The following is a 24285-nucleotide window of genomic DNA, read 5'->3' as shown; positions in this document are numbered from 1 at the left end:
AGTTTATGACCATTGCAATTAATAATACAAAGTCCACCTTTAACATGTTGCATTTCACTATCCCTCGTTTGATTAGAAACCTTCACTGGTCGTGGTGGCTCTACGAAAATAAAACGTGATGATAATAATAATCATTATTATTTGGAGGGGTGCATATATTTGTCCTGTTACACACAAGTGTGTAATGGAAATGTTTTTCTATTTTCCCAACTCTCCCTGAGACACCTGCAGGGAGTGGGGTCACGGCCAGGGTCACCATATCCCAACTCTCCCTGAGACACCTGCAGGGAGTGGGCTCACGGCCAGGGTCACCATATCCCAACTCTCCCTGAGACACCTGCAGGGAGTGGGGTCACGGCCAGGGTCACCATATCCCAACTCCCCTGAGACACCTGCAGGGAGTGGGGTCACGGCCAGGGTCACCATATCCCAACTCTCCCTGAGACACCTGCAGGGAGTGGGGTCACGGCCAGGGTCACCATATCCCAACTCCCCCTGAGACACCTGCAGGGAGTGGGGTCACGGCCAGGTTCACCATATCCCAACTCCCCCTGAGACACCTGCAGGGAGTGGGGTCACGGCCAGGGTCACCATATCCCAACTCCCCCTGAGACACCTGCAGGGAGTGGGGTCACGGCCAGGTTCACCATTGTCCAGCAACCCTGGAGCAATTGAGGTTAAGTGCCTTGCTCAAGGGCATAGCAACAGATTTTTCACCTCGTTGGCTCCCGTATTCGAACCAGAGGCCTATCGGCTATTGGCCCAACACTCTAATCTCAAGACTACTTGGTGACGATAAGCATTTAGGGCTATTTTTCATACACCAGAATCATACTTTGACAATAACATGTTTCAAACAACATATTTCATTATAATTCTCTTTAATATATTCTCATGGTCATTTTCTCTATCTATGTATTACAACATAACCAATATGAAATTAAAAAGTGGTGTGTAAAATAAAAATATGCAAATTACATTTCCTATATAATAATATCATTATATTATATCAAATTATGATATTATATACAATTATTCATAATTTTCTTCTCAGATTTCCATTGAACATAAGGATAAAGTAAACAGAAGAGTGAAAAACAGGTTGTTCGTGTTGCAAAGGCACATTTGGGCAGTGGTTAAGGCACATTTGGGCAGTGGTTAAAGCACATTTGGGCAGTGGTTAAAGCACATTTGGGCAGTGGTTAAAGCACATTTGGGCAGTGGTTAAGGCACATTTGGGCAGTGGTTAAGGCACATTTGGGCAGTGGTTAAAGCACATTTGGGCAGTGGTTAAGGCACATTTGGGCAGTGGTTAAGGCACATTTGAGCAGTGGTTGTTGTAGGAGTCTGTTTCTGTGTCACTTGTTGGAGGCACATTGGTGCAATACTGGAACATGTGCGTGTGTTACTTGAACAGGCACAACAGTGGTTAATGTAAAATACTGCATGTCACTCATCCTGAAGGCACATGGGTGTGTGTGTCACTTGTACAGGCTGAGCTCGGGGCTGTGGTAGAGACACATGTAGGAGTCACACAGCAGCCGGCGAGCGGACTCTCTCAAGGAGGCGGGGTCTAGCCTGCCCAGCTCCTCCGCCGATAGGCTGAGGTAGCGGCCCACCTCTGGACACGCCCTCACCTGGGGAATGTTGAAACCGTTCTCCCCGCCTGACCGTAACCATGGAAACAGAACATGGCAACTATTATGGGATGTCACGAGCATATAAATTAACAGTTTCATAGTTTCAAGGGAGTGATTCAGATCTGGAACACCAGGTGAGTAGACTCTCTGGCCAATTAATGACATTATTCAATCAATTGACTAACAGTAATAAATTAAAAGTAGCTGCAGGCCTTAAGGCCCCTTTTTAAAGTTGACATCTCTCACCTTCCCTGTCGGCCATACTGTCAAAGAACAGCCAGTCGTCGGGGCGGGGCCCGTGCTTGACGAAGCTCACGTAGTGGCTGGTCTCGATGCACGTCACGGCAAAGAGAGCCAATCGCTGACGAGTTCCATGCAGTGGGCCGGTCCACGGACCACCAGCCACACCCACCTGACATGGACTGTGGGACTGGCGCTTCTTGTGAATGTGCACCTAATGGAAGGATGGAGGGAGAGGGAGAATGAGGAAGGGAGAGAGGACATTGTTGGTCCTGCAGTGTGTAGATGTAAGGGAATTTTGAAGGAATTTTGAGAGCTGTACTATAGGTAATAATGGTGTGCTATGGTTACCTGAGTGTTGCAGGTGTGGCAGTACTGTTTGAGATGACCAGGTGTGATGTCCAAGTCTTCATAACACTCTAGACACTCCCATTCTGCTACTGCCTGGCAAATACTGCACTGTCTGAGAGCTAGAGAGAGGGGGGAGGAGAGAGAGACAACGGGAGGGAGAAATAGAGAGGAAGAGATAGCAATAGGGGAAAGGAGAGAGAGAGAGACGAGTGAAGAGAAAGAGAGAAAGAAAGCATTAAATAGGTCATCAACAGGAAACCCGCCCGATAAAATGTCCTCATGTTTTAACATAGCAGGGTTCTTACCATAGACGTACACGGAGTATACCAAACACTAGAAACACCTTCCTAATATTGAGTTGTACTCGACTCCCTTTACCCTCAGAACAGACTCAATTTGTCGGGGCATAGACTCTGCAAGGTGCCGAAAGCGTTCCACAGGGATGCTGGTCCATGTTGACTCCAATGCTTTTGTGTCACAGTTGTGTCAAGTTGTCTGGATGTCCTTTGGGTGGTGGACCATTCTTGATACACGTGAAACTGTAGTGTGAAAAACTCAGTAGCGTTGCCATTCTTGACACACATCGGTGCGCCTGGCACCTACTACCATACCCCGTTCAAAGGCACTAAAATATTTTGTCTTGCCCATTCACCCTCAGTGGCACACATACACAATCCATGCCTCAATTGTCTCAAGACTTCAAAATCCTTCTTTAACCTGTCTCCTCCCCTTCATCTACACTTATTGAAGTAGATTTAACAAGTGACATCAATAAGGGATCACAGCTTTCACCTGGATTCACCTGGTCAGTCTATGTTATGGAAAGAACAGGTGTTCTTAAAGTGTTTTGTAGACTCAAGTGTACATTTTCATATTTGAGTTTATATTGTAATGGAATTTTAATGTTTGTGCTTTTCTAATAACCAATTTCTGTGTTCATGCAAGTGACCGATTTAACGAATCCTCACAATCAGAGGGTAGTGCGTACGGCCCAGTACATCACCGGGGCCAAGCTTCCTGCCATCCAGGACCTCTATACCAGGCGGTGTCAGAGGAAGGCTCTAAAAATGGTCAAAGACTCCAGCCACCCTAGTCATAGACTGTTCTCTCTGCTACCGCACATCAAGCGGTCCAAGAGGCTTCTAAACAGCTTCTATCCCCAAGCCATAAGACTCCTGAACAACTAATCAAATGACTACCCAGACTATTTACATTGCCCCCCACCTCTTTTACGCCGCTGCTACTCTCTGTTATTATCTATGCATAGCCACTTTAATAACTCTACCTACATGTACATATTACCTCAATTACCTCGTCAAAAGTGCCCCCACACAAAATAAGATGGCGCCGAAGAACATGGCTGACGTTTTACATTCTCCCAACCAATTGTGGTATTTTTTATTTTATTTTTGCATTTTGTGTAACTTATTTGTTTACTTATTGTGTACATAATGTTGCTGCTACCATCTCTTATGACCGAAAATAACTTCTGGACATCAGAAAAGCGATTACTCACCGCGGACTGGAAGAAACTTTTTCCTTTAACGAGTCCGACAAGAAGGATATACTGCTTTCACTGGAACAGGCCAAGATCCACGCCTTTTACGTGAAGAAAAGATGATGGAAAAGGGGCCGCCGATCAGGCATCCTTCTGAGAATCCGGAGGCGAGCGAGTAAACTCCCACTGCCTTCCATTCTTCTGGCTAACGTGCAATCATTGGAAAATAAAATTGATGACCTACGATTAAGATTATCCTACCAACGGGACATTGGTCTAGTGGAAAAACACTAGACCATTGTTATACTAATTTCCGCGACGCTTATAAGGCCCTCCCCCGCCCCCCTTTCGGAAAAGCTGACCACGACTCCATTTTGTTGATTCCAGCCTACAAACAAAAACTCAAACAACAAGCTCCCGCGCTCAGGTCTGTTCAACGCTGGTCCGACCAATCTGAATCCACGCTTCAAGACTGCTTCGATCACGCGGATTGGAATATGTTCCGCATCGCGTCCAACAACAATATGAACGAATATGCTGATTCGGTGAGCGAGTTCATTAGGAAGTGCATTGACGATGTCGTACCCACAGCAACGATAAAAACATTCCCAAACCAGAAACCGTGGATTGACGGCAGCATTCGCGTGAAACTGAAAGCGCGAACCACTGCTTTTAACCAGGGCAAGGTGACCGGAAGCATGACCGAATACAAACAGTGTAGCTTTCTCTCCGCAAGGCAATCAAACAGGCTAAGTCCAGTAAGAGACAAAATCGAGTCGAATTCAACAGCTACGACACAAGAGGTATGTGGCAGGGTCTACAGTCAATCACGGATTACAAAAGAAAAACCAGCCCGTCGAGGACCAGGATGTCTTGCTCCCAGACAGGCTAAACAACTTTTTTGCCCGCTTTGAGGACAATACAGTGCACTGACACGGCCCCTACCAAAACCTGCGGGCTCTCCTTCATCGCACGCGAGTGAGTAAAACATTAAACGTGTTAACCCTCGCAAGGCTGCAGCGCCAGACGGCATTCCCAGCGGTCCATAGAGCATGCGCAGACCAGCTGGCTGGTGTGTTTACGGACATATTCAATCAATCCTTATCCCAGTCTGCTGTCCACATGCTTCAAGAGGGCCACCATGTTCCTGTTCCCAAGAAGCTAAGGTAACTGAGCTAAACGACTACCGCCCCGTAGCACTCACTTCCGTCATCATGAAGTGCTTTGAGAGACTAGTCAAGGACCATATCACCTCCACCCTACCGGACACCCTAGACCCACTCCAATTTGCTTACCGACCCAATAGGTCCACAGACGACGCAATCGCACCAACTGCACACTGCCCTAACCCTCTGGACAAGAGGAATACCCATGTGAGAATGCTTCATCGATTAACGCTAGCATTTACACCATAGTACCTCCAAACTCGTCACAAGCTCGAGACCCTGGTGTCTCGACCCCGCCTTGTGCAACTGGGTCCTGGACTTCCTGACGGGCCGCCCCCAGGTGGTGAGGGTAGGTAACAACATCTCCACCCCGCTGATCCTCAACACTGGGGCCCCACAAGGGTGCGTTCTGAGCCCTCTCCTGTACTCCCTGTTCACCACGACTGCGTGGCCATGCACGCCTCCAACTCAATCATCAAGTTTGCGGATGACACTACAGTGGTAGGCTTGATCACAACAACGACGAGACGGCCTACAGGGAGGAGGTGAGGGCCTCGGAGTGTGGTGTCAGGAAAATAACCTCATACTCAACGTCAACAAAACAAAGGAGATGATGTGGACTTCAGGAAACAGCAGAGGGAGCACCCCCCTATCCACATCGACGGGTCAGTAGTGGAGAAGGTGGAAAGTTTTAAGTTCCTCGGTGTACACATCACGGACAAACTGAACTGGTCCACCCACACAGACAGCGTTGTGAAGAAGGCGAAGCAGCGCCTCTTCAACCTCAGGAGGCTGAAGAAATTCGGCTTGTCACCAAAAGCACTACAAACTTCTACAGATGCACAATCGAGAGCATCCTGTCGGGCTGTATCACCGCCTGGTACGGCAACTGCTCCGCCACAACCGTAAGGCTCTCCAGAGGGTAGTGAGGTCTGCAGAACGCATCACCAGGGGCAAACTACCTGCCCTCCAGGACACCTACACACCCGATGTCACAGGAAGGCCATAAAGATCATCAAGGACAACCACCCAAGCCACTGCTGTTCACCCCGCTATCATCCAGAAGGCGAGGTCAGTACAGGTGCATCAAAGCAGGGACAGGAGACTGGAAAAACAGCTTCTATCTCAAGGCCATCAGACTGTTAAACAGCCACCACTAACATTTAGCGGCCGCTGCCAACATACTGACTCAACTCCAGCCACTTTAAAAATGGGAATTGATGGAAATTATGTAAAAAATGTACCACTAGCCACTTTAAGCAATGCCACTTAATACAATGTTTACATACCCTACATTACCCATCTCCATATGTATATATACTGTACTTATATCATCTACTGCATCTTGCCATCTTTATGCAATAATGTACCACTAGCCACTTTAAACTATGCCACTTTATGTTTACATACCCTACAGTACTCATCTCATATGTATATACGTGTACTCTAGGACCATCTTGACTGCATCTGCCATGCCGTTCTGTACCACCACTCATTCATATATCTTTATGTACATATTCTTTATCCCTTTACACTTGTGTGTGTGTGTAAGGTAGTAGTGTGGAATTGTTAGGTTAGATTACTGTTGGTTATTACTGCATTGTCGGAACTAGAAGCACAAGCATTTCGCTACACTCGCATTAACATCTGCTAACCATGTGTATGTGACTAATAAAATTTGATTTGATTTGATTTGATTTAAAAACTATAACATCTTATGTTTCACCGAGATGTGGCTGAACGAAGATATGGACAATATAGAGCTAGCGGGATTTTCCATGCACCGGCAGAACAGAGACGCTACCTCTGGTAAGACGAGGGGTGGGGGTGTGTGTCTTTTTGTCAATAACAGCTGGTGTGCGATGTCTAATATTAAATAAGTCTCGAGGTATTGCTCGCCTGAGGTAGAGTACCTTATGATAAGCTGTAGACCACACTATCTACCAAGAGAGTTCTCATCTGTATTACTCTTAGCCATCTATTTACCACCACAAAACGAACCTGGCACTAAGACCGCTCTCAACCAACTATATAAGGCCATAAGCAAAGAAGAAAATGCTCACCCAGAAGCGGCACTCCCAGTGGGCGGGGAATTTAATGCAGGCAAACTTAAATCAGTTTTACCAAATTTTTACCAGCATGTCACATGTGCAACCAGGGGAAAAAAAGATCCTAGACCACCTTTACTCCACACACAGAGATGCATACAAAGCTCTCCCCCGCCCTCCATTTGGCTAATTCGACCATAATTCTATCCTCCTGATTCCTGCTTACAAGCAAAAACTAAAGCAGGAAGTACCAGTGATTTGCTCAATACGGAAGTGGTCAGATGATGCGGATGCTACACTACAGGACTGTTTTGCTAGCAGACTGGAATATTTTCCGGGATTCATCCAATGGCATTGAGGAATACACCACCTCAGTCATCAGCTTCATCAATAAGTGCATCGATGACGTCGTCCCCACAGTGACTGTACGTACATATCCCAACCAGAAGCCATGGATTACAGGCAACATCCACATCGAGATAAAGGCTAGAGCTGCCGCTTTCAAGGAGCGGTAGACTAATCCGGACGCTTATAAGAAATCCCGCTATGCCCTCAGACAAACCATCAAACAAGCAAAGCGTCTATACAGGATTAAGATTGAATCCTACTATACCGGCTCTGACGCTCGTCGGATGTGGCAGGGCTTGAAAACAATTAAGGACTACAAAGGGAAACCCAGACGCGAGCTGCCCAGTGACGCGAGCCTACCAGACGAGCTAAATGCCTTTTATGGTCGCTTTGAGGCAAGCAACACTGATGCATGAACGAGAGCACCAGCTGTTCTGGATTATTGCGTGATAACGCTCTCGGTAGCCGATGTGAACAAAACCTTTAAACAGATCAACATTCACAAAGCCGCTGGGCCAGATGGATTACCAGGACGTGTACTCAAAGCATGCGCGGACCAACTGTCAAGTGTCTTCACCTGGACAAAAGGAACACCTATGTGAGAATGCTGTTCATTGACTACAGCTCAGCGTTCAACACCACAGTGCCCACGAAGTGAATTAGTTAAGGACTCTGGGACTAAACACCTCCCTCTGCAACTGGATCTTGTACTTCCTGACGGGCCGCCCCCAGGTGGTAAGAGTAGGCAACAACACGTCTGCCACACTGATCCTTAACGTCTGCCACGCTGATCCCCTCAGGGGTGTGTACTTAGTCCCCTCCTGTATTCCCTGTTCACCCACGACTGCACGGCCAAACACGACTCGAACACCATCCTTACGTTATCTGACGACACAACAGTGGTAGAGAACTGGCAGTGTGGTGCCAGGACAACAACCTCTCCCTCAATGTGAGCAAGACAAAGGAGCTGATCGTGGACTACAGGAAAAGGAGGGCGGAACAGGTCCCCCAATAACATCAACGGGGCTGTAGTGGAGCGGGTTGAGAGTTTCAAGTTCCTTGGTGTCCACATCACCAACGAACTATCATGGTCCAAACATACCAAGACAGTCGTGAAGAGTGCACGACAAAACCTTTTCCCCCCTCAGGAGACTGAAAAGATTTGGCAAGGGTCCCCAGATCCTCAAATGGTTCTACAGCTGCACCATCGAGAGCATCCTGACCGTTGCATCACTGCCTGGTATGGCAACTGCTCGGCATCTGACCGTAAGGTGCTACAGAGGGTAGTGCAAACAGCCCAGTACATCACTGGGGCCAAGCTCCCTGCCATCCAGGAGCTATATAAAACAGGCAGTGTCACAGGAAAGCCCATAAAATTGTCAGACTCCAGTCACCTATGTCATAGACTGTTTTCTCTGCAACCGCACGGCAAGCGGTACCGGAGCGCCAAGTCTAGGACCAAAAGGCTCCTCAACAGCTTCTACCTCCAAGCCATAAGACCGCTGAACAATTCATAAAATCACCACCGGACAATTTACATTGACCCCTCCCTTTGTACACTGCTGCTACTCGCTGTTTGCTTGTTACCTATGCATAGTCACTTCGCCCCCACCTACATGTACAGATTACCTCAACTAGCCTGTAACCCTGCACACTGCATCGGTACCGGTGCCCCCTCATTATTGTTATTCTTATTGTGTTACTTTTTATTATGACTTTATTTTAGCCTACTTGGTAAATATTTTCTTCTTCTTGAACTGCACTGTTGGTTAAGGGCTTGTAAGTAAGCATTTCACGGTAAAGTCTACACTTGTTGTATTCGGCATATATGACAAATAAAGTTTGATTTCATTTGACATTGAGTCTGTACCGGTACCCCCTGTATATAGCCCCGCTATTGTTATTTACTGCTGCTCTTTAATTATTTGTTATTCTTATCTCTTGATTTTTTTGTAGGTATTTTCTTAAAACTGCATTGTTTGTTAAGGGCTTGTAAGTAAGCATTTCATCGTAACACGGAACCCAAACCGGCTGCGCGCGTGCGCCATCGTGCGCTATCGTGCATAAATGTATTTTGTCCCCCCACACCAAACGCGATCACGACACGCAGGTTAAAATATCAAAACAAACTCTGAACCGATGACATTAATTTGGGGACAGGTCGAAAAGCATTAAACATGTATGGCAATTTAGCTAGTTAGCTTGCACTTGCTATTTAGCTAGCTTGCTGTTGCTAGCTAATTTGTCCTGGGATATAAACATTGAGTTGTTATTTTACCTGAAATGCACAAGGTCCTCTACTCCGACAATTAATCAACACATAAAACGGCCAACCGAATCGTTTCTAGTCATCTCTCCTCCTTCCAGGCTTTTTCATATTTGAACTTATATGGTGATCGGCATCTACACTTTCATAGTATTACCACGACAACCGGCAAAACAGTTCGTCTTTCAATCACCCACGTGGGTATAACCAATGAGGAGATGGCACGTGGGTACTTGCTTCTATAAACCAATGAGGAGATGGGAGAGGCAGGACTTGCAGCGCGATCTGAGTCAGAAATAGAAAGGAGTTCTATTTTAGCCCTTGGCATCGCAGACGCTCGTTGGTGCGCGCAATAATTGAATAACATGGATTTCAAAATTTATTTTGCGACGCTCGCGCACGCGACGTGTCCGGTCTGGTCAGCATGTAAGGTTGTACCTGTTGTATTCGGCGCATGTGACAAATAACATTTGATTTGATTTATCAGAATCCGCAATTTGGCAGTACGCCCAGACCTTGTTTTGAGAACGAACAAAAGCTATCTCAGTTTCAAGGTCTCAGCTTAGAGAGAAGCCTCGTGAGGTGTTGGTCTGTCACATGTTATGAACCAGTATTGGTCTGTCACATGAACGAAACAAAACAGTAATGATGAATTAATTATGCAAATATAACTTGTCTGTGTATAGTCGTATAGAAGACAACTGCTGGGACTGCCCAGACAGAGTTCCTGATTGACATGTGTACTATGGTGCATTTAGTTGGTTGGAACCTCTCTGGCACGCTGACAATAAACAATGATTTATTAAGATTGACTTCCAGTGTCCCCGTGTAAGAATTTCCACGACAATATCTTTGTTTCTTACTGTCATCCAGCAGGTCTGTGATGTCGATGGTGAGTGAAGGCAAGATGGCGTCAAACATCTTGAAGTCCTTCCCAAACCTAGGCATGAGGAGGGGGAGGCAGGAAGGGGCCTGGCGGAGGGGAGAGTCAATCCATCAACCCATCAACGTTGAGTTTGTTTGTGTATCTACTATGTCGTCTTGTGTTGTTACCTCAGCAAACTTTAGTCCCGCGTGGAGAAAGGATGTCTCTAGCAGAGTCTGAACATTGGCCACTCTCATGAGTACTGCAGGGGAGGAGAGAGGGATGGGACAGAGAGACGGAGACAGAGGGACAGGGGAAGAGGGACAGAGGGGAACGGATGGAGGGAAGAGCTGGTAGAGGTGACACTCCTGAGGCTGCTGCTTCTGTGTCACTGACCTGAAAGGAACGAGGGGGAGCAGGAGAGACAGTGTGTGTAACAGAGAATAAGAGAACGAGAGAGAGAGAGAGAGAGGGGGGGGGGGGAGGGAAGGGGAGAGAGAGGGGGAAGAAGAGCGAGAGAGAAAGGAGAGATAGAGAGGGGGGAAGGAGAGAAAGTATACCTGATCTTCAGAAGAGGTTCGACCCGGAGGAGCTGGAAAAGCTTGTTGAGGAACTCTTCTGGGTCTGACAGAAAGAAGACAGATGTGTTTAAAAACACTCACCACCAATGTTCCCTCAAATATCAGCCTGCGCAGAGTGGCACGAGATTCAACTTCACTCAACTTTCTTGAGTTAAATAACACTATCAACCTTGCCCCTTCACTGTGGAAATTGTGATCAAATCAATGCAACATTAGCCACTTTCAATGCAACATACCGAAACAAAATTAACTACGCAGGACTTATTATGCAAAACTGCTTATGCAAGAGATTTTGTTGTAGACAGAACACATCGGAGTAGGATTCTATTGCATTGACAGGCACGACTCAGGCCCTTACTCTAAATAGACTGATGTGCCATAAATAGAGCTGCAGTAGGCCTAGTTAAATAAAAAAAATATGCAAATAGACCATTGCCATATATGGATCTGTGATGTTCACTTTGAACTGGACTGTTTTCACAGCTTGAACGGTGGTGAGTAGACGCACCTGTTTTGAGATCAAAGTGAAAGCTGCATGTATTTCTAGATCTGTGAAAAGCGAGTCAGGTAAAGAGCTTTTTTGTCTTAAAGGGGCAGTATTGTATTTTGAGACGGTCTTGAATAAGCTTAGTAGCCAATAGGCAGAGGGTAGCATAATTTGTCTGATTCTCTGTAATAATGGTGTGGAAATAATAATGCATTTTATTTTGTAAAGTGGTTTCTTGCATCATCAACACAATAACATTTTCAGTCACCTCCTTGTCTGAAGAACAAGTGGATAAACAGGTTAATGTCAAGCCCTGCATGTTTTTTTCCCCAAAAGTCTCATGGAATGTAGGTCTACATTGAACACCACACATTGGCTGCTACTGTAGGCTGAATGATAGAACAGCTATTTTCATGTTAAAATGTTATGGGATGCATTTTCTCCATTGTTTTTGATGGTAGGCCACTCTGGTAAGCCTACATTATGATCAAATAGCCACATTAGTCTACTTGACCATTGTTAAAACTAACTTAAAGCGTGTACAGCCTCACTGTTCACAGTAAACGCACGCAGGAAGTTGCACAACAGCAGACCTGAAATTTTCTCAGTGACAAAACAAATTAGAGGGAACATTGATCCACACACAGTCCCTTTCTCTCCCTCATGCCCCATCCTACTGACACGGACGGACAGACTGATGGACAGACAGCCAAACACCCTCTCCCTCTCACACGGACAAACGGACGGACACACACACACACACACACCTTTTTCCTGGTTGGTGAAGCCTGTGTCACTACTCTCAGCCTCCAGTAGTCTTCTCAGGGCCATGGTTTTACTGGCACATACATAGCCAAACCTGAAAGATGCACACATAGCCAAGTACATTCATAAAAGCTATTAAAATTCACTATATAAATACAAAGTGATACTGATCTACAACAGAACAATTTAAATCACAATATATGCCTATACATAAACATCCATTGTGAAGGAGCACACACACACACACACACACACACACACACACACACACACACACACACACACACACACACACACACACACACCTGCGTAGGGGGTTGACTATCTCACAGCGAAGCAGGTCCTGGGCTTGGCTGCAGTGGGGACCGTCTGAGGGGTTCGAGGGCCACAGCAACACCCAGTCGACTGAACTACAGCACGAAAACAGACTGAGGGAGAGAGAGAGAGAGAGAGGGGGAGAGAGAGAGAGAGGAGGAGAGAGAGGGGGAGGGGGAGAAAATAGTTTAATTAACATGAATGCATCCAGCATTCCTTCTAGTTTAAAAAACAACCTTAGATTCGATATGATAACATTGCCCAATTTTACATTTTTGCACACAAAAAAGCATTTGACTGCATTATCTAATCCTTAATTCGGTTCTATCGGAGTGTTCCGGTTCTAACTGAGGGTTCCGGTTCTGAGGGTTCCGGTTCTAACTGAGGGTTCCGGTTCTGAGGGTTCCGGTTCTGAGGGTTCCGGTTCTAACTGAGGGTTCCGGTTCTGAGGGTTCCGGTTCTAACTGAGGGTTCCGGTTCTAACTGAGGGTTCCGGTTCTCAACATCCTATTACATAACTGAATAACAATTATTGGCTTAATAATATCACAAACAGGACGGAGGGAGAATGCCAGCGTTAGTCACCTGAATAGTGAGGCGTCCAGGTAGCAGGAGTTGAGGTGGCCTTGGATGCCTCTCTTCCAGCCCTGGTACATATCTCTGGCCTCGTCCCCCTGGACTGGAGGGGTGTGCTCCTCGACACGCTCACTGCCCCACTCGGCAAACGCTGGTGGTTGGAGTGGTCATCATGTTACATGGTATGGAGACACACACGCATGCACACACTCATAGAGACAAAAATGTGCCACACACACACGCAAACCCTGGGATGGATGTCACCCCTGCTGAGACAACGGCTTCTGGGATGAAGAGAAAACAGAGACTCAAGGGGGCGGGAAAAGGAACGGAAGGGAGAGAGCCGAGAGGCACCGCAGAAAGAGGAGGAGGCAGCTAGGACTGTTTCGGTGACCGTATTACCGCCATACCGGCGGTCACGAGTTATGACGGCAGTGAAATTTCACGTGACCGTTTAGTCATGGTAATTAGGCTTCTCCAAGCTGTGATGCTGATGATGGTCATTAGTAGCCTACCAAACTTGCTAACTGGTACTCAGCACTCTACTGTCCCTCTAATCACACTGACATCAATGCAAATGTAATCAAAAATGTAATCAAACACTTTATGAGAGCCCATGAGCTCATGTTGCGCAACATTTCTATAGGCTATGAAATTGTGTGAGAAAACAGAGTGATGGCCTCTATTAAAAAGAGGAGGATCACATCAGCTTTCTATAGGCCAGGCCAGGTATTCCAAAACTGGGGTACGCGCAATGTCGTCTGAGGTACGCCAAATAAAAATGTGATTCACATTATATATAACCCCCCCCCCCCCACACACACATTTTCAAACAGTACATTTATATTTTCCAACAGGGCTATACATTTGGGTGAGGTTTTTCTCTCGCCTGAGTAGCCTCGTTTCACTGCCAAAAATACAATTGGTGGTTAAGATGTGTTGGTATCTGTACTGATGGCACAAAAGCCATGACAGGGAGACATAGTGGAGTGGTAACGCGCATGTAAGCAGTTGCTCCCGACGCCACTTGGGTACACTGCAGCATCCACCGAGAGGCTCTTGCTGCCAAGGGAATGCCCGATAGCTTGAAAGACGTTTTGGACACTACAGTGAAAATGGTTAACTTTGTTAAAGCAAGGCCCCTGAACTCTCGTGTATTTTCTGCATTATGAAATGATGTGGGCAGCGACCATGTAAAGCTTTTACAACATACAGAAGTGCGCTGGTTATCAAGGGGCAAAGTATTGAAACTTTTTTTGAATTGAGAGACGAGCTTAACGTTTTCTTTACTGACTGGCTATGATTAAGAAGTTGGAGCTCGTTTCTGTCTGCATTAACAAGGACAACACACAGGTCTTTCCACCATTGTATGATTTTTGGTGTGCAACTGAACTCAAGCTTACGGACAATGTCAAATGTGATATAGCGAAGCACCTGAGTGAGCTGGGTGCGCAATGACGCAGGTACTTTCCCGAAACGAACGACACAAACAACTGGATTCATTATCCCTTTCATGCCCTGCCTCCAGTCCATTTACCGATATCTGAACAAGAGAGCCTCATCGAAATTGCAACAAGCAGTTCTGTGAAAATGGAATTTAATCAGAAGCCACTACCAGATTACTGGATTTGGCTGCGCTCAGAGTATCTTGCAATGGCAAATTGCGCTGTTAAGACACTGATGCCCTTTGCAACCACGTACCTATATGAGAGTGAATTCTCAGCCCTCACTAGCATGAAAACTAAATACAGGCACAGATTGTTTGTGGGAAATGATTTAAGACTGAGATTCTCTCCAATACAACCCAACATTTCAGAGTTATGTGCATCCTTTCAAGCACACCCTTCTCATTAACCTGTGGTGAGTTATTCACAAGGTTTTATATGCAAGATGGCTAAATAAAGAGCAAAATTATTGACTATTATTATATTACTATTTGTGCCCTGAGATCTTTTGAGCTCTTTGTCACTTCCCACGAGACGGGTTGTGACAAAAACTCACACTCATTCTTATGTTTAATAAATGTATCGTATAGTGTGTGTGTGGCAGGCTTACAATGATGGCAAAAAACAATATTTGAGAGTGCACTGACCCTGGTGCTAGAGGGGGTACGCAGCTGGAGGTTGAATGTTTGAAGGGGTACGGGACTATAAAAAGTTTGGGAACCACTGGGTTAGGTCTACTATATTTATTTCTCAACTTTCCTAATATTAACTACATTTCTTCTCTTTACAACAGGAGTATAGCCTACCTTGCTGGCATGAAAATAAACCACGGGAAAAAGCAACCTCCATTTGCTATTTAAGTGCATAGATGACATGTATTTTTCCCCCTCTAAAGCTCATTGCTTTAAACAGTTTTTTTGATGCTAGTGGTTGTGTTAATTTGGGATCTATCGCATCCCACAACTGTCCCAGACTATGTTTGGAATATTTATTTCGCTCACAGAATAGGTCAACTTTTGTTATTGTTGTTAATGTTGTAAATTACTATTGTAACTGGAAGTGGCAGATTTTTATGGAATATCTTCAGTTGAAGTCGGAAGTTTACATACACCTTAGACAAATACATTTAAACTCAGTTACACAATTCCTGACATTTAATCCTAGTAAAAATTCCCTGTCTTGGGTCAGTTAGTATCACCACTTTATTTTAAGAATGTGAAATGTCAGAATAATAGTAGAGAGAATGATTTATTTCAGCTTTTATTTCTTTCATCACATTCCCAGTTGGTCAGAAGTTTACAAACACTCAATTAGTATTTGGTAGCATTGGCTTTAAATTGTTAAACTTGGGTCAAACGTTTTGGGTAGCCTTCCACAAGCTTCCCACAATAAGTTGGGTGAATTTTGGCCCATTCCTCCTGACAGAGCTGGTGTAACTGTCAGGTTTGTAGGCCTCCTTGCTCGCACATGCTTTTTCAGTTCTGCCCACAAATTGTCTATGGGATTGAGGTCAGGGCTTTGTGATGGCCACTCCAGTACAGTCACGCCCTGACCATAGAGATACTTTTTATTCTCTATTTTGGTTAGGTCGGGGTGTGACTAGGGTGGGTAATCTAGGTTGTTTAATTTCTATGTTGGCCTGGTATGGTTCCCAATCAGAGGCAGCTGTTTATCGTTGTCTCTGATTGGGAATCATATTTAGGCAGCCATTTCCCCACTGTGTTTTGTGGGATCTTGTTTATGTGTAGTTGCCTGTGAGCACTCCATAGCTTCACGTATCGTTTTTATTTTTTATTGTTGTGTGCGTTTCATGTCAATAAATATATGGAACCCATATCACGCTGCGCTTTGGTCCGAATGTTCTTACGACGATCATGACAAGTACCTTGACTTTGTTGTCCTTATTAAGCCATTTTGCCACAACTTTGGAAGTATGCTTGGCGTCATTGTTCATTTGGAAGACCCATTTGCGACCAAGCTTTAACTTCCTGACTGATGTGTTGAGATGTTTCTTCAATATATCCGCATAATTTTCCTTCCTCATGAAGCCATGTATTTTGTGAAGTGCACCAGTCCCTCCTGCAGCAAAGCACCCCCACAACATGATGCTGCCACCCCCGTGCTTCACGGTTGGGATGGTGTTCTTTGGCTTGCAAGCATCCCCCTTTTTCCTCCAAACATAACAATGGTCCTTATGGCAAAACTGTTCTATTTTTGTTTCGCCAGACCAGAGGACATTTCTCCAAAAAGTACAATCTTTGTCCCCATGTGCAGTTGCAAACTGTAGTCTGGCTTTTTTTATGCGGTTTTGGAGCAGTGGCTTCTTCATTGCTGAGCGACCTTTCAGGTTATGTTGATATAGGACTCGTTTTACTGTGGATATAGATACTTCTGTACCGGTTTCCTCCAGCATCTTCACAAGGTCCTTTGCTGTTGTTCTGGGATTGATTTGCACTTTTTGCACCAAAGTACGTTTATCTCTAGGAGACAGAACGCGTCTCCTTCCTGAGCGGTATGATGGCTGAGTGGTCCCATGGTGTTTATACTTGCGTACTATTGTTTGTACAGATGAACGTGGTACCTTCAGGCATTTTGGAAATTACTCCCAAGGATGAACCAGACTTGTGGAGGTCTACAATGTTTTCTGAGGTCTTGGCTGATTTCTTTTCAGCTTTTTCCCGATGATGCTCAACACAAAGGCACCGAGTTTGAAGGTAGGCCTTTGAAATACAATCCCACAGTTACACCTCAATTGACTCAAAAAGGATGCTCAACTTAGCCTATCAGAAGCTTCTAAAGCATGACATCATTTCTGGAATTTCCAGCGTTTAAAGGGCACAGATCAACTTCATGCTATGCTACAACTTCTTGAACACTGAATGTCGATTACAGTGAACATCTCACTGCCTCTCCAATAACATACTACCCGTCCACATCACTAACACCTAACCATCACTCTATAAAACCCTCTATCATGGCAACTAAAAATTAACCATACTTCTTACGTGCCATTGCGCATCCAAACGCATAGCATCTACCAACCATCTCTCTTCTCAACCACCCTCATCTCCACCGCTATATGCTACCACCCCCTACTACCATCTTCTCAGGTCTCATTCACTTCACACTACACCCTCCAGACACATCTACCTTGTAAGAGCACGCTGTACTTCCGAACAACACAACCAAGTCCTACTCTTAACATGACTCCAACCTAAGGTAGTAAACTTGACCGACTTCAACTGTTCCATAGGCATACAGAGGCCCTTCTATAAAAAGAAAAGATTAAGATGGGCCAAAAAGAAACACAGACACTGGACAGACGAAAACGCTGCCTCAGAGCCAGGGCATCCCGGCAGTCGCGCTCTTCATTGTGACGTTGAGACTGGTGTTTTGCGGTACTATTTAATGAAACAGCCAATTGAGAACTTGTGAGGAGTCGTTTCCTCTGGGTTGAGAGCTAGGTATTCACAAGATAATAGAGTCTTTGTAAAGGCTTTGCTTGAATAAATACAGGTGGTGTAACTTCCTCTCAAGGGCCACTGACCGAAATACCAGATGGTTTCCTCTCTTGGTAACTGTGTGGTTCATGCTTGGGGTGTGTATGAAAATGTCTTAGGTGTGACTATACCTCTTCCGTCTCGTAGGACCCACTAGTCCCGTTAACCGGTGAGTAACTCGAGCGTTCCACAGACCACTCTGTGCTACAAACCATCAGGTCTCCCAGCACACTTCTCCGCGCACCGGTTAAAACTACTAGTATCCTTAATAAAAACAGTTCGCAGAGGCGAGAACACTATTTACATCCTCCATCTATGCTCCCCTCTTAATAGCCTCCCCCCTAGATACCTATTACTCTTCACCCTCCACAATGTCTCTCATATGCCATCTCCCTCTTGATCCCCTACGCCTCCTCCTCACGCTCACACTATGCTCCACCTGCGCCTAGCATCTTAACCTGCCTCCCATCCCGCTGTCTTCTCACTCGACCCTCCATCCCCTAGGTATCTCCTATGCCCATCCCTCGTCTATTGCCCTACAGCATAACACACTTACGCATCTCTCTCGCCCTCGCACCTGGTCTTATGCCCTCCCCTGTCTATATGCTTCCCCTGGTCTGTATGCTCCCCTGGTCTTATGCTTCCCCTGGTCTTATAGCCCTGCATCTGCGCAACATAGGCCCACCCTAGAGCACGACCTCGGTTTACACCGTCTTACACCCCGCCGTCCCGATCACCGTATTCAAAATAGGATACTCCCCGCTTCGTACTACAGAACCTCACAGCTCGCACTCCTCTCGCGCACCAACTCACACCCCACTAACCTCAAAATCGATACGATTCCCGTCCTCCCCACGCTGACCTTCGCATCCGCCGATTACACTCGTCGCTCATCGCACCCGCCCTCTGCAACAGCAAACACTCGCCTCCCTAGTCCCCTGCACCCCCGCACCGCACGCTGACAAACATCTGAGCTAGGGCATCAGTTCCCTGCCATGCCAGTGACCCGGCACTATCGGCGCCTGAGTACCAGCATACGCTCGTCCACCATTAACACAACATTCTCACCCCTCCCGGCACACCCGCACCCTAACCTCCGAGTCACACTAGCATTGACACACTGCACTCTACCGAAGAATCCCTCGAATCTTTCATTCGCCACCACCGCTTACCGCTCCATTAAACTCCTCCAAGGCGCCTCTCTTCACTCTACACACCAAGCCCCATTCCGCCCAAGCGATTGGACACCACTCACATACACTAATACACCGATCGTGGCACATCTCACACACACACCTATATCCACCTACCCACCTCGCCTCAGATAACCCCACCGCCCTACACCCATACCTATCGCACTACACACCACACCTCACCACCCATCATCGAACCCAGACGCTCACCATCTCAACACTATCCCTTATATCCACATCCAACCTACGCCCATCCCTACACACCTACCCCTACAAATCACATGACATCCACACAACACACCATCGCACATCCCACTCGACCTACACACCCACCCACTCTCGCTCTCACTAGAATCCCACCCACACCACCACCACCACCTAACCACACCACCTCCCTCATCACCACCAACCCCACACCTCTATAGATTTTATCTCATACCATCCTTCCAACCCCTGCCACCATCCCACACACCCACATCATCTATCCTACATTGAAACTCACCCCCCTCACAACGCTGCTCACTCTCTCCCCTCCTCATTAACAACCATCGCGATCCGCCCCCACCTATCACCGAGCCTCTACTATTCTACCAGCTAACCCTGCACAACCCCTGAAGTACCTCGCGCGCAACCTTCTCGTCTACATCTTTCCATCCATCAACACACCACCACGATCACAGCCGCACATAGATCCACATCCCCATCGATGCGACTCCTCAGCACCACACTAAGGCTTACACCACTATCTACAACACGCTATGTCTTCTCTCACCATCACACGTCAACCACACACCCTACAATCACAATATTCAGCATCCCCTCTAAGCCACCACACCGATCTATCATCACCACAGCAACCCACCATCCACCAATACGTACTAACCAGGACAAACTCGCATTACCCCCACCACACCTCCCTCCTTCCATTAGCTAACGCGCACCCGTCCAACGCCTCCCACTACTCCAACACACTCTCCTCTGACCATCCACCAAACCTGACTCACTGCTCACCGACACTATGTACCTCATACCGCTCACTCAACAACGCCATCACGTCCACTCCTCACACACAACAACTCACGTACATACCTGTCGCATCGCCCCTACTCAATCTCAGCCAACAATCCGACTAACTCCCGTTATCCCTCGCCTTCCACTGGTCCAGTCTCTGTCCTGGCGACGAGATACCAGTACCGCAGCCATCTACACACTATCGCTTACACATACACACACTAGACACACTTTTAGAGTTTTTCCATAACAACACTTCGCCAGCACTGCTATAGTCTCACCACTACCACCCACATAACTACATCCAACCTCTGCTGCCAAAGCACCCGCTCGCCTCATACCTGCCTCTCACCACACACTCTGCGATTATACAACATTGCACTCTGTATCTTGACACACTACGCACACAGAGCCCTCTTCTGCAATGCGCAGCATCAACTCACCTCCTCCAGAGGTACACTAGTCCTATACATCCTATCCCCAACCCGTCCACACTGATCGAGCATACGATACCAGGTACTTATTAACCACGTACATCCATCAGCTCCCAGCACCTCTTCAACCAGACACCTACACACCTACGTTCTATACCCTCGAACCATCCACACCTACTTCGGCTCCCAAACCAAACTCTCCAACACTCCAGCCCGTCAACCGACCACCCACTCATCCACCCACTTCGAACACCAAGGGCGGGTCATTCACCCCCACCATGACCCCACCTCCAACTCAACCTCCAATCCCGCATCTCCGTTTCTCTCAGCGTCCAATCGTCACCTCCTGACCCGGAGAGAGGACCGGCGGCGAATCGTTCAAGAGCTGTGGTTGGTCGGTGGCGTCGGGGAGGGCAGGGTTAGAGGTTTGATGTGGGAGGGGTTGGGGAAGGGGTGAGTTCGTGAAAGGTGTGGGCTGGGAGGGTGGAGTTTTAAGGCCAGTTTGGCTGAGAGAGTTGGGGGCTTCAGAGCGATCTTTGGGGTGGAGGCAGGTGAGGATACAGGGGCAGGTGGTTGGGTGGTGTTGAGGACCGTTTGGGGTTCTGGAGGGGAGGGATTGGCGCGTGACCTTGTTCTGCGGCGGGGGGGGCGGGGGGGGCGGGGTACAGCTAAGAGGTCAACGGTCAAACACAGCACACAATTCAAAGACCGGTAGGAGGAAAATGAAAGAGAATCAGGGGTAAAGGAAGGGAGGACGTCAGTCATCTAACAGTCATGATTTTCCACAACGTTTTGTTTTCCAATTACACCCTCTCTCATAACTGTCATAATAGTAACTCAACAGCAAACCAAACAGGATCTCTGATCTGCCGTAACATTTGAACCAGGGAGTGACGTACCAGGGGACACCTTGGAGATGGGTAGCAGGCATCCATACAGAGAAGAGGAGATGGAGCACAACTTCTCTCCTTTATATGAACCATCCCAGTTACCAACCGCATTGTCCTGCGTATAAACAAACTGATTAGCGCAAATATACAGTAAACATTGACTGTTAGATGAAGAATATTGCCTAAAAGTGTGTGAATGTTATCCACAAAACACTATATTTTGGGTGTCTTAAAACACAATAATTACTATAAAATCTAAAATGTGTATAATCACACTGATTGCATTTCTATATACAGCCGCACCCTCCAGCAGTGATACTCACCAACAGGATTCCTACAAACACCCCAGTTGAGGTCCGTCCAGGCAGGACCCCACAGAACCTCACCTCTCCCCCATGGACAGTATCCTCCAGGGGGAAGCACACCCTGTGGCCCACCTGGAGGGGAGGTGGGGAGCTGGGGTTTCGAGCCAGGACTGGGGCCAGGCTGGGAGACGATTCGGCCGTTCTAGCAATGATGTTACCAATGAGGGGTTGAGGTTGAGGAGGAAGAGCGTTGTTGTGATAGTCGTCATTGGCACGGGACCAGCGTCGTAGCCTGATCTGATTGGCCGGTAGGAAGAGGGCGGAGGCTTCGGGACAGGTGAAGAGCTGGTGGCCTTTGTAAGAACCATTACTGTTGCCTCTACCTACTGCTGAGTCCTGAGAGAGAGAGAGACAGAGAGTCAGAAACAGAGAGAGTGAGAGGGAGAGAGAGAAAAAAAGGTAGATCCGAGTCATTTGACAATTTGGGTAGTACTGTGTGACAGTGGCTAACTAAAATACAAGTAAAATGACGTTCAAGACGATCATCAAAGAGTGAAAGTTTGTTGTTATGATCTATTGTCTATAGCTAAAAACACCACGTTAGCAACAATACCTTCAGCTGCACCCCAAACAACACAGCAGTACTTCCTCTGGTCAGCGGTCCTCGATACCTCAGCTCTGCCTCCGCCAGCTCTCCTGGTTGGCCCATCTGGACATAGAGGGGGGTGCCTAGGGGCAAGGCAGCCAATCGGTAAAGTTGCTTGGGGTTAATTAGCAAATTGAGGCGGGACTCCGGATCCGATACAGGCTCCAATAGGCCGGTCAGGTCGGTGGGGACTTCTTTAAGGAGCTGTTTGTCAATCTTTACCATACAACCATAGTCTAACACCTGAGGGAGAGAGAAAGAAATGAGAGGAGTGTATAACTTGTCAATCTTCAGCTGCTTGACAGTCTTCAACATACTGGCATTGTCAAATACCTGATGGAGAGAGAGAGAAAGAGAGAGCGAGAGAGTGAGACGGAGGGTGGTGGGGGACAAGGAGAGAGAGGACGGGCGAGAGAGAGAGGAAGGGAGAGCGAGAGAGAGGAAGGGAGAGAGAGAGAAGGGAGAGAGAGAGGAAAGGGAGAGAGAGGAGAAAGGGAGAGAGAGAGAGAAAGGGAGAGAGAGAGGAAGGGCGAGAGAGAGGGGAAGGGAGGGAGAGAGAGACAGGGAGTGGTGGGGGACCAGGAGAGAGAGGGAGGAAGGGAGAGAGAGAGGAAGGGAGAGAGAGCAAGAGAGGAGGAGAGAGCGAGAGAGAGGGACGGAGGGTGGTGTGGGACAAGGAGAAAGAGAGTGCAGAGAGAGAGGGAGGGAGAGAGCAGAGAAAGAGAAAAAGGAGAAGAGAGAGAGAATATTCAAACACAAGGATGAGAGAAGACAGGCGTGATAAAGTATTAATTCCTTTTCTTACCTTTACCCACAGTTGGTCGCCCCTGCTCCTTCCCCCCTCTTGCTCCTGACAGAGGTTCCCCCGTAGCAGTCGGATGGTACCTTCCAACTGGTCCTGAATCTTTAGGTTGGATACCACCAAGTACATTTTCGGGGGTTGCCGTCTCTTGTACTCCTGGGCCCCAGACATTGTGGTGTGAGTATGTGTCCTCAGTCGAGTGAGCTCACCTATCCATCAGCCCCTATCTGTGTGAATAGAGCAGGTGAGTGTTTCTCGTGGCATTGATGGTGCTGTCACTAAATGGCACAACATAGCCTCAAAAAGGTAGATTATAAACTAGTTATATAACATAACCTGCACATTTTAAGATAACCTTATCTCGGACCAGAGCCGAATCTCGCGTGAATGTAGTTACAGGATATTGGGCGTCTAGCTAGATGTATGGTCATGGCCAAAAGGGTTCCAGTTTCTGTCAGATTAGACTTTCCCCAACAGGTTAGGAGAATTAACGTAGCTGTTAGGAGAATCAAGATAATTAAGGTTAGGAAAAGGGTTAGGGTTAGCTAAAATATATATATACTTTTGACGTAAATTTGACAAAAGCTGGAATCCTTCTAGCCATAACCCTACAATAGCCCACATCACAATGTTCAACATTTCTGGCCAGCTAGCTACGGTCACGCTACCTGACGATTCCGACGCGTTACCAGCTACCAAAACGAGTCATTCTACCTCACAAACCATGACGAAAAGGAAACAGGTGCCATATCGGTTCAAAACTCGACTGAAACTAATATATTTGCACATTATTTGACAGTTAATAATATCAACACTTACCAATTTCACCAACTTTTAGATCAACCAAAACTTGCATAGAACATAACTCACGAAATGTCCCAAAACAGAAGGAGGACCAATAACGAGCGAGAAG

The 24285-nt window shown here is 46.9% G+C and overlaps 1 protein-coding gene across 1 annotated transcript; it reads right to left on the bottom strand.

Moving 5' to 3' along the window:
• Positions 1-1142: 1142 nt before the first annotated feature.
• Positions 1143-24285, bottom strand: cyld3 (cylindromatosis (turban tumor syndrome) 3). Its single transcript, XM_023982324.2, has 15 exons — positions 24192-24285; positions 23376-23599; positions 22538-22813; positions 21943-22320; positions 21625-21734; positions 21116-21363; positions 13156-13312; positions 12561-12683; positions 12258-12349; positions 10983-11046; positions 10611-10818; positions 10421-10529; positions 2232-2350; positions 1887-2094; positions 1143-1666 (listed from the first exon to the last, which is right to left on the bottom strand). Exons 2-15 carry the CDS (start codon positions 23541-23543, stop codon positions 1482-1484), a joined length of 2445 nt encoding a protein of 814 aa, XP_023838092.2. The 5' UTR covers positions 23544-23599; positions 24192-24285; the 3' UTR covers positions 1143-1481.

This window comes from Salvelinus sp. IW2-2015, linkage group LG37, assembly GCF_002910315.2.
Source record: "Salvelinus sp. IW2-2015 linkage group LG37, ASM291031v2, whole genome shotgun sequence".
Taxonomy (NCBI): domain Eukaryota; kingdom Metazoa; phylum Chordata; class Actinopteri; order Salmoniformes; family Salmonidae; genus Salvelinus; species Salvelinus sp. IW2-2015.
The sequence above is the reverse complement of the archived record's forward strand: the minus strand, read 5'-3'. Positions and strand labels throughout refer to the sequence as shown.